The sequence below is a fragment of the Gymnogyps californianus genome, chromosome 10, assembly GCF_018139145.2.
Source record: "Gymnogyps californianus isolate 813 chromosome 10, ASM1813914v2, whole genome shotgun sequence".
NCBI classification, from domain to species: domain Eukaryota; kingdom Metazoa; phylum Chordata; class Aves; order Accipitriformes; family Cathartidae; genus Gymnogyps; species Gymnogyps californianus.
The window spans coordinates 22,118,041-22,130,182 of NC_059480.1; the positions used below are offsets into that span (position 1 = coordinate 22,118,041).

General features: G+C 37.0%; 1 protein-coding gene across 1 annotated transcript in view; it reads right to left on the reverse strand.

The window, feature by feature from the left end:
• NAALADL2 (N-acetylated alpha-linked acidic dipeptidase like 2) overlaps positions 1-12,142 on the reverse strand; it is a 324,485-nt gene that overhangs the window by 57,815 nt on the left and 254,528 nt on the right. Inside the window, exon 12 of the mRNA XM_050902673.1 lies at positions 8,703-8,798. Within this exon, the coding sequence (XP_050758630.1) occupies positions 8,703-8,798 (96 nt within the window). The remainder of the gene's footprint in view (positions 1-8,702; positions 8,799-12,142) is intronic.

Sequence of the window (12,142 nt, forward strand, 5' to 3'; positions counted from 1 at the left end):
TTGTTTAAAGAAAAACTCATCTTCCTTGCACAGCCACCAAATTCAGCACGTGTATGCCAAGAATAAAGACTGAATCTTTGGCAGATGAAGTATTTGTTAACCAATAACAAATGCCTATGGTAGTACTGATGCTAAAGAATGGATTAATAAAATTATACTCAGATAAATTCAGTAACTAAGTGTGTGAAGACTAGGATAGTGGGACACACAGGGGAAAATTCAAATAACCCCAGGCACATTCCCACCTATTAGAGTAGCAAGCTTCAGATTTTTTTTCCAGTTGTTGGATTTCAGTGGTTGAATATAAATCATATGATTCTATGATTCTATAAACATACGTGTTGACATTCCTTAAAAAATGCATGCACAGGTCCAATTATTCGATATTCCTCGTAACAAACTTACATTTTCGAAATAAAAGTAATGAATATAAAATAAATTTTCTCATCACACTACAAAACTACTATTGGACAAATTGGAAACAATCATTTGACTTGTGCAATAAATATGCAGTGGCTTCCTTGTACAGTCATGATCATCAACAACCAGAAAAAGACAAAAAAAAAAAGACATCTGCAACGAACATCTTTGCTGAGAGCGTGTCACCAATGCAGCACTCAGTAACCAGCTAGAGATGCAGTCAGATTACAAATCGCAACATAACCAAAATAAGGCACTGTAAATGAAGGCGTTGCTGTAGGCAATTTAACTTCTTTCCAAGCCAGGTTAAGTCCTGCTAACGCAGGCACTCACATGGCTTCAGTACACAGCAGAAAAATGCTCAGTTGGTCACAGCCGGTAGTTGAAATTCCAGCAAATCCCAAATACGTGCTGAATTTCAACTTCAGAAATCTAGCTTCAGCTTTGAAATATGCCCCAGTCTTCGTCTACGGTGTCAGACAAATCACCAGATTCTGCAAGTTGATGCTGAATTCAGGTGAGGAGATGAAGTAGTTGCTCAGTTACTGTAAGCACCATTTTTGACCCGTGGTATTTCATTTTCTCATATATAAAATCGGGATTAAACAATGCTTCCTCTCATTCCTACCTTAGCTGCTTTTGCTTAGTCAGATTGCTGTAATGTGGAGTAAAAAATGTCTTCCATAAGTTGTACAAACACCACCAATCTTGGGTTTCTATCATAAGATTTAAAATGATACATTATGTATGAACTTATATGTTTATCCTGTGTTTTGATTGGATCAGATGGAGTTGACATGTATTTGCTTACTTCACTTAAATTGCAACTCTAGCTTGAAAAATGATGCAACGATTTTTTCCTTTTTCACTGACAGTTGGCAGACAAATCTTGAGAGCAACTGAGTAAAATTTAGGTCTAAAAGAGGAATTCAGTAACTGTGTGGTTCTAAACAGCAATCTGGTTAAGAAACATTCCGACAGAAGCCAATGTTAACTTTTTCTAAAGAACATATAGTCTTGCTGCATTATTAAAAAGATTTAAGGAATGTAGAATTAATTCTCTCCTGACAGTCAGAGAATTGAACAGTTAGGACTGTACACAGACAATCCATGGGAATGGTTTCTACACAAACCACACTACTAATGATGGCTGTATTTTCTTGTTCATTCAGCTTCTTTTGTTTATTTGAGCCACAGTTTCCTGGTCATTTTGATATTTTCATAGCTGTCACAGTTCTCTAAACTGAAAACATTAAATTCCAGCCACTCAAAAAGAAGCCCAGAAACAATCTTGGAATACTTCAGTCTTGACATCTTTCCACAACTTCACGAATAAATGGCACAGGAGGAAATGGAATTAGTACTGTCCTGTAATGCTTCTTCATTTTGAAGGAGTTATTAGCAGGAAAGATGTGGAAAATTTCAGGGGGGTAGGGGAATAGGGATGTTTTTTAATACCTGACTGAACCAAGTGAAGTTGTGTTGGACAGTGCAGCTGGTTCATCAAATTTTTACCAGGGGTTCTGCAATTTCAGCTTATTTTTATCACCTAGTCTTCATCCATCAGAGTTCAAGTATGAAGTGCAAGAGTCCTTGAGGCTACTTGCTTTTAGGAACAAAGAACTACTGAAAAATTCCAAGCATATCTACCCTAACTAGGCTAGAGCAGATAGAGACTATGCTGTCTGGCCAAACACAGTATGACTGTCTGTCAGAACACCTCATGTCTTTAGCAGCAAAGTCACCTCTTTCACATCTAATGCTGAGAAAATCCCCAGACAGCTTTTTTTTTTCTTTGAATGCTGTTACTTCCCTGTTCACCACAATTTATACAGCATCCCCAAAGTTACTGTGCAAGTTTATATCACCAGATTTGCTCTTGTTTTTATTGCCGCTGACAACAGCTACAGAATAAAATACACATTGTTAGAAAGGAGTTTTCAGCAGGTTTGTATTTACCCTCTGCTTGAACTGGATTATATGTTCTTTCATGCAAGAAGGCTAAAGGTAAAACAAAAACTCTCACTTGTGTGCTTAAGAGAATATGTGCTAAATCAAACCTTTTCTGTGAAATACGCCTGTGCTGCTTTGCAGAAAAATTCAGACAAGTTTGGTTTTGTGTGAATTCAGTCAGACTGTCACCACAGACAATATAGTTCTGCTTTGCACATCTCAAATACCATTAAACCGTAAATACCAGTAAGATGCTCACAACCAGTATATGAGAGGCTGATCAGTAAAGCAAAGCAAGTCATTTAAGTTAAAGAGAGACGATCTGGCAATTGGTGGATTACGCTGCACCTATGCTGCTACATCACCTTATGGCAGATGAGAGCTGCTGAAACACCATGAATTGCTGCCAGCTGTGGGAGGACAAACAGGAAAATTAAGAGATGCCCCAAGTCATCCTGCAATTTCTCAGGCAAAAAACCCCATACAGGTGCTCTTATGTGCGACAGAGCATCCAAACGATACTGCAGACAATTCTAATATCTTCAAAAAAAGGTCAAAATCCACATCTAAAAATTCAGTATCAACAGCAGATTGTCTCAAATAGGGATATTGATCCGGTCTCCCAGCTTGGTTCTCACTTCAGTACACCGAGAACTGTGCTTCTGTTACATTAACTTCATTCAGCATCTCTGTCACCCTGGTCCATATTCCTGTTTGTTGGCTGGAGGCTTGAATAATTTGTTTTGAAAGCAGAAAATCATAACATAATTTGTCTTTAAAAAAACATGAGAGTTCTGTTGGTCTGTGCAGAACTCACGTCTTTGGAGGTATGATGATGAAGAGACTGAGAAATGATGTGAAAGTCTGGCATACGAGATTGAAGACAGGAATTTTAAAAATTACATCAAAAGGAATACATCACTGAAGAAAGTTAACTGGAGGAATTACCTGTGAAAATTGACACTCCAAAGTGTCACATTTTCATGATGGAAATCATGGCACACAGCAAAAATTTCCAGTTAGCACACCACACAGTGATGCGGGGGAAGGCTGCTATATATCTGCCTGGGCCTTTCAAGGGTAAAGGGTTTTCTGGGCTTGGCTTGGATATGCAATATACTCGGGTGCATCAGACTTCTGTTTTCTGAATATTTCAGATTTGTTCTGCATGTGCCATACAAGCACTTTAACACTTCAAGTGCTGTAACTCTGACTGGAGTAATATTGTGTCTCTGCTGTTTGGAAACCTTAAACAAGTCTGCCAAATCCTCTAGTTCTACACGAGAAAATTTTTAAATGAAAACGGAAGATACATCAATGGAAATCCATATATACAGCTGCCTTGATGCAGAGGTCACTGTGATGCCTAAGCATAGTCTCACACAGCTTTTTCAAGACCCATCTGATACCAAAAAGGGCACGTTGTAGTGGGAACAACACATGAATGTGAATGTACTCGGCTGAAATAGCTATGCCAGTAATAATATGCTGGCAGAAATGTTTCTGGTAAAACTTTGCAACACAGACGTGCTGTACATGGTTTGTGAAAGTGTTTCCACTTGATATTACAGGGATTGCATCCCTGCCAAAACTACAACAGATGATTCAATGAAATGCAAAGAAATTTCAAGCTGGTTGACTACAATGAGATTTTGTTTTGATTTTGAACTCTGGCAGGAAACAGCATTAACACTTCACAGTATTATTTTACTGATTCAAAATTTGCACTCTCAGTCTTTGGGATTGTAAGGGTTTCCACCTTCATGTTAATTTAGATATGTTGTATTATCTTATGTTTCATAAATTTAAGATTTCAGTAATTTATGGCAATCTCACATATCAGTTATATATATGTATCTCCATAGTTACTTTTAGCTTTTGCAGTTCAGAAGCATACAAAAAAATGAGCTTATTTGCAGATACCATGCAGGAGGATGAAAATATTTAGCAGAGGTAGCATGCACCAAACCACAGATTTTGATTTTTAGGGAGATTACAGAGAAAGGAACTACCAAAGTTATGGATATAATTGCATTGCCAAGATGAATGGGTATTCCCTATGCTTGTATTAGAGAATTAATGGGACTAGACAATGGGTAAATGGGAATACATATCCCTCCCATGCTTCAAAGGAACAGAACAGTATGATCCTGTTAGAGAATTCCTCAAATCAACATTCCTGTGCTGTACCTTATCTGTGGTCAAAATGTGAATTTCATTTACCAACAGTCCTGCGGTCCAGTACTTTTCATTCCATTTGCTTCAAGAAAAGAATCTGCCTGTCATCTTCTTGGAAGTGTTTATATTTACCAAAAAAAAAAAAAAAAAAGGAAATACTACAGTGTGTTACACAAAAAAACTGATTTCCGCCAGAAATGGAAACATTCCTCCCTATTGCTGTTATATTTAATGTTTAGAAGTTAATTGCATTACGGTAGTTAGTTCTACTTTATGCAGCTCCATAATTGAAGTGTAGAATAATCAGGATTGCTACTAATTTTCTCAAAAGTTATCTGTCAGCACCCATAACTCATCATAAAACCAATTATGTCACTTCTGGCATACCTTTCAACACTTTGGTGCCTGCCAAAGTAAAAATCAATAAAAGATTATTATTATTATTCCATGGCTGATACTGGGTAAGTGGCTCCAGTGGCACTCCCTGTTGGGGGACTGCCATTAAAGCTTTTAGAACTGCATAATCCGAGTCTTACTAGGCTACTCTAGTGAGCATGCCTCATAACACAAAAGTATTTTCAAACTTGTTAATAACTCCAGTTGACTAGTTACCATGAAACACTGTGCTGAACAGCACTGATGAAACTTATTGAAAAATAGCACATACTTTTCTGAGTATGCATTTGATAACAATGGAATTTCACCTGACTTCTTCTGGTCTGATGGGAAAATCCATTCTCTGCCACACAGGCACACATTTCTCCATTTTAATACTTGATATCTGTATTATAAAACACACTTGAAATTACAAGGTCTGCAAATCTCACTTAAGATACCACTAAATTTTGTACTGCAACACGCCGCTGTAATGAACATCTTGGTTCTTCACCGCTAGGAAGCCTACATATTTCTCTTTCTTCTCTGAATCTTTCAGATCAGCCTGGGCCTTGCAGCAATCTACCCTAAATCCACCTTTAAAGTGCCAAGATCTAAGATAAATTGATCTGACAAGTGTTCTGACAAATTAGATCTTCTAAGCACTCAGATTACAGATCCATCTCCTTAATAGCTGCACATTTCTCATTCATTTTACCTGCCACATTCGGCAATCTCCTCCTTTTCCAAGTGTTCATGAAATTAAGGTAACTACTGTCTTCAGAGAGCACAAGCCACAATTAGCTGATTATTTATTCTTACCCCGAACCTCACGTAAAAATTTATGTTGAAATTCTTCCGTTGTTCCTTAGTATCAAGCCATTCACATAGAAAAAAAATCATTAAAGCCCTATTTCCCTCAGAGAGATGAAAGGCCTCAAGTAATTTCCTGCCAAAACCAGCATAAGCTTTTCCACCAGCTTCAGTGGCCATACAAGCAAAGCGCACTGAGAGTGATATGCAGTGGCAAATGAGTTTCATCAAATTGAATGCTAAGAAACTAAGTCTCAAACTGTAAGGTTTCCAAGGTGTTCAGAGAATTGCATCAGAATTTCTGTAGTCTCATGAATACAACTTGCTTTTGCAACTTAGAAGTCCAAATAAAAAGTGTTTTTCCTTTTAGTGTGCTTATAAAAGTCAACAAAACTGTTTTCAAAGATACAAGATGAAATGGTATTTCAGGATATATAACATTTCTGTATTTTTATCTGCTTCTCTCTTTCACTCAAATAAAAACATATCTTATTTATTTTCAACTATACTAGCTCGAAGACAACCATCAGGCATATACAGTAACTGATAAATGCAAAAAAGTATTTTTAATAATCCACTTTTTACTAGAACCAAAAATTGTCGAAGCAGCAAGCATCATGTATCATTCATGTGCACAGTATAATACGTAGAATTCTGCTAGCACTCATACACTGACCATGGATAACTGATCAACAATGGAATGGTGTAGAATAGGTATTGTTTAAAAGATTTGTATCTCCATGTGACTCGAATTTCCTTTCTTTTAGTAATTATAGATGTTTTCATTAAAGTTAAACTGATATGTGTTTTTTCTTTTCAAAGAAATAAAAATTCATTAAGCTTTTTCCCCCTTAAAGGGCTCACATTGAGAATCGATGTGTGTGCAGTATAGAGAGGACAGACTTAGAGTTTCGATAATGGAGACAGGAAAAACCACCACCACCACCAAAGCCCCAGCAACGTTCCAGGTTGCCCAAAGCATGGAAACCAGTGTGAGTTTAAAAAAAGAAAATTTCCAAAATAAGATGACTCTTTAGAACTCAGACTACATATGCAGCAGCTTGTCTGCACTAACGTGCAGCCACTACAATCAAATGTAGGGCTGAAAGATCTTACCAACGAAAAGGTGATACGACTTCACCTCAGGTATGAAGCTGGATAAACGTTACCACAAAAAGCCATATTAAGGCCTTATATAAAATACTGCATACATTTCTGGACATTCACTCAAAGAAAATGCTTTCAAATTGGAACAGATGACAAACACTAGGATAAAGGAGGAGCAAAGGAAAGCCCATCTTGCAGGAGAAGGGAAAGACAATGGCTGGCTTAGTTACTCTGAGAAAAAGTTTGAGGGCAGGAATGGAGGGAACCAAGAGGTAACAACTCCTTTATCTAACTATAAAAAGGAGTAAACAATAGATGAAATTCAGAAAACTTTTGCTCTTCAAGCTATTCAGAAACTACTTTAAGATCAATTAAGCTAAACTAAAGATGACAAAATTACCAGCTGAGGATCTTACTTCACTGCTGTTTTGATTGGATCAGATGGAGTTAAAAGCATAGAAAAGCATCCTGGGCTACAGTCTGAAAAGCAAAATGGAAATATAGTCGTACCCTAGTGCAATCTTCATCAAGTTTTATCAAAGAAAATTGTAATGCTCAATGAACCTACTTAAAATAATTTGTAATGATTTAAACAGGACCAAAATGCTTCAAGTCAACTATCTAATAAATATTTTTCTCTGTTAGTCAACATTATAGAGCAAATACTAGAATACAGATTATTCAGATTACACATGGCCCATCACACACTAATTAGTAAATCACAAATTAATTATGCAGTAAATAATCACATATCTACTTCCCTCAGTCTTTGGGAAGAGATTTGGTGAATCTTTTCAGTCACTTTGGCATCAAGGATGGCTTAAAACCCATCAATTCCATTAAAAGGGCTTCAGAGAAGACTCTTGTCTTGTGATTGTTCCTTAACTGTCAGACTCTGCCAAGTTTCAAAACCATGTCTAGGAATATGTGCTTCTTTTTAAAAAAAAACAAACAAGCAAGCAAACAAACAAACCCTTAAAAACCCCAAGATCAGTCACTGTCTATTTTGCCAAAGATGCTGATCCGCCTACATGCTAAATCTGCACATTGCTGATCTTTGTGAATTTATTTTTGTTGTTGCCAAAAGAAATGTTTCAACAGCAGCTGCTTTTCCAAAAGAAGTAGCTCCGAATAAACAAAAAAATCTGTTTGTGAGGTCTACATAGCTCTGGTTTATAAGAAATCCAATTATAAGAAGTGTAGGAATCCATTAAGTTGGACTCATTTGTAGTCATGTCTCTTTGTAGAAATAGGGCTTGCCGAGTGGACAGAGTGAAGAAAGAGCACTTTAGAGCAAGGAGTAATTTTGATTGCATTAATAAATAATATGGAGGGAGTATTATATTGGAGCGACAAGAGGGGAGTCAGAACACATTAACTTTGGGAGTGTCCCCTCTGTAGAGCACTCTCCAGAATCACGGGATGGCCACCTCTTCCTCCCACGTGAGCATCGCTGTGACAGCTCGTAAAACCAAGTATCTGTGCACGTGAAGGTGTCCTCAGAGAGCCCTCTTCACTGACAAAATTGACAGCAAACAACTTGCTACTTCCTGCCATCTAGTGGGGCTCAATGCCCTGCACTCACGCCAGTAAGTTTAATGTGAACCATGCAAAATACAACTGAATCACATAAAATGAAGCATTTGCACATAAAAGTGTTTTGATCACACAAACTGACCAATGTAACAGTAAAGAATATTCCAAAGGTGAATCTCAATGAAAAAAACTCCATAACTTTTAACTACATTCAAAGTATTCACACAAAAAAAAACAGATTATCTTCCAAAATTATTAAGAAGTTCAAATTTGGCCATGTGAAGGAAAGTATGTATAAATGAGATCTCCATTTCTGTTACCTTTGCAATGGTCTCGTGCAGGCTGAAGGAGGGATCCAGCTCTTCAGTTTTTGTTGTACGTACAGGAAAAAGAGCTTCGGAGAGAAAAGTAGAATTCTGTGAGAAAGAAATAAGAAGCCTTTTAGGATTCCACATTGATTTCCTCCTTCAAATGCTTATTGGATTTTTTTCAGAGATTGAAAAACCCTTCAAATTGTTCTTAAGTTTTGTCAATCATTAAACTTATTTTACTGATCTAATTAACTGATTCCAAGTCCCTGAAAGAGGCAAAAAACCCTAAGTCTTATGACTTTATTTCTGGAGTGGCAGTTGTCTTTGTAATTACGCTTCCCAGAGCAGCTAAAAATTTTGCCTAGAGGGAGAAAAAAATATCCACACAGATTTAATTCTGAGCTAGGCAGCAATCAGACATTTTATTAAATATGTTATGATTTAGTCTTCAGAAGAAATGTAAACACAATAATCAAAGAATATACTTTTATCTTCTGCAACCATTCTATTTCTGTATACAGTAATACCATCTACATAATACAGGGTTTTAGTCAATTCCCTAGAATTATATCCTTTAGTTTGACCACTCTTTTTAACACCAGGCAATCTTAATATATTATTTGTACGAGATGTTTGCTTCTTCTTGTACTGTAAGAAAGCAAGAGTTAGGTTGCATATTTGCTGTCACAAGGAAACAACAAACTGATACCAAGGCGTGGACTGAAAAAAAGCAAACCAATACAAAACAAACCCCCAAGCCTCAAAAGTGCACAGATGCCTAAAATGGGAACTATTTTAAACCTATGTTCCTGAACCTGGTGTAATAACCCAGAAACTAACCCGAAAAGAAAAATCTTTCTCTACATGCCTATAACTCCTGAGACATATATCCTAAAATTATCCTTGCTTTTGTGGAGCGCCTCTAGTTTTGCTCTTTAGGCATGATCTGAACTGCCCCTCTTGGAAAAGCTAGGAACCTAGTGCCCATCTAATCCCCACCTGATATAAAAATAGGTGTAGAGGTGCACCTTGATGGACTGAGATGCTCGATTTGAATACACTCACTGTTCACCAACAGCAATGAGTTCAGTACAAAAGCACAGAAAGTATGGCCAAAGTTATTTCAGAGATGAGCAGAAGGATGTGACGGTGCATGAGTATCATACCTTTCTAAAATGTACTAGCTATGAGCAGTTCTTTTAAATACACTCTTCAAAATGAACTCTGATGCACAAATAACAGAGATGCATCCACTGCGTTTACCTATGTCCTGAAGAGGAACAAAACTGCACCTCAACCCTCTGCCAAACTCTGGTTAGCTGTAGGCAACTAAGTTCAGCATCATAATATTCTGTATCTCCTTTTGGAAGGCCTAAATCTTCCCTTGTCCATGAATCTTATTCTGGGTTTTGATTTTAATTTTGGATGCCAGCACCTAAATATATTATCATGTTTAGCTAGAACATCCTAAGGTCCTTTACTGTATTTCATATTTAGTGTACAATGCACTGTGTGCCATGTAGAATCACATACAGGCTTACCAGAGGGATCGATTGGGGACTGCAGAGGGACTGCGAGCCTCTCATTAACATACTTCCTTGTAGCATGTCTTTGCATCTGAGCGCTGGGAAACTAGCCTTGTCCTTTGTTTGACAGCCCTGGTAGAATCTCTAGGGAAGTATCCAGTTTCAGATTAAGTTAGGCTAGTCCTAGAACTAACATTTTGAATGCGTCTTTTAATGCCACTGTTTTTTTTCTGGAGAGGGACAGTAATAAGAATATAAGAAAACTTACCCATTAAGAAAGGTTAAGCAGAGGAGCGTGACTCATGAAATTAATACATTTTGCCAGATTCATAATCATAATCATTTTATATATGCTAGTTCTGGAGCTTTACATAGGACCCAATAAGAAAGTACCCCAATTCTGAGTGCAATTTTTACGTTCTATGAATTTATGTATAAAATAGTACTAGCAGCAATAAGAAGCTAACAATATCCCTGGCTCAGAAATGCCTAAATCATCATGAGATTATACTATGATTACATCTCTATGAAAATGATTTTGAAAAATGTGTAGTCTTTTCAGATTGACTTCCAAATACAATTCACAGAAGCCCATGGTCCTGTATTTAAGATGAATAATTTTTCTGGTTTAGATTATTTCTCAGACTGTAAGGCAATATTGACAATGTTCTGGAAGCATGCCCTTTTCAAATACCAGCTTCCCATATCTACTAGACTAATATTTCTTCAGTTTCCTCCTCTTGATATATACTGATCTTCAATAGTTTCTGTCCTTGTACTCCAAAAAAGACGCATACTCTGTACTCACAAGAAGTGAAGCCCCTTTTTAGGGGCATTAAACCTGGTAATGATGCCCAACACATTCTTCAACAGCCATAAAGTTATTTGCATTCAGAGATTGCATGCTGAGCAGTGGCCAAATAAAGCTTTGGTTAAAAAATAGTAAAACTGATCTGAGCTTTAACAGGATTGATTTGTAAGGGTGGCACTTCACTACCTTTTCACTTGCTAAAAACACTCTGTAGGGCTTATTGTTTTAAACATCAGGAAGTGAGCAAATGAGAGAGAAAAAGAATTTAGATGCTTTGCTCTGGCTTGTACAATCTCTTCTTACGTGACTGAGCTTTGCCCTTTCACATGCTGGGTTCTAAGCCATACAAAGACGGAAGAAAAATAGTACTTTAGCTAAAAGAGCTGTCAACTTCAGTTCAAACAAAAGAAGTGAAAAAGAAGCAGAGAAAAAACCCTACCCTATTCCTCGAAACAAACAATATAAAGTATCTTACTCATGTACCCCTGGGGGATAAAATGGTGGTATCTGATATATGCCTGCTGAATCGGAATTACGTTTGTACTACACAATGCAGTACATCGCATGGATCCAAGAGCTAGTTCTTAATTGGGCACAGCACTGTTAGCTCTCTTTCTGAACAAGCGTGGGACACAAATACATTATAATCGTATCAGTGATGTGATATGCCAATATTCTCTGCTCAAAACTACTCAACTCAGGTGTAGTTCCCTACATATGCTCAATCCACCTCCTGAGCTAGTACATTCACAGCTAAATTAAGCTTCTTCGAACAGTGTGACACATCTCATAGACGTATTCAAGAAAACTCAGTGAAAGGTATGTCTCAAAAAGGTATGTCACATTGCTGGTAAGTTTGCTTGTTAATTTTTTCTACAAATTAATGCCTCCATGATCAATATTCTATCAGTATTTCCATACATTTCTAGAAGATTATTTCTGGTAGTAAGCTCCCACCACTTTCTTAAAAAAAAAAATTAAAATATATAATTAGCACCAACTCATACAAATTTTTTTGTTCAGTGATGCATCTGTGTGTTGTGTAATTTGTCACAGAAGTATCAGAATAATAAATGAAGTCATTCTTCCCTTCAAAAAACTATTTTTTTTTT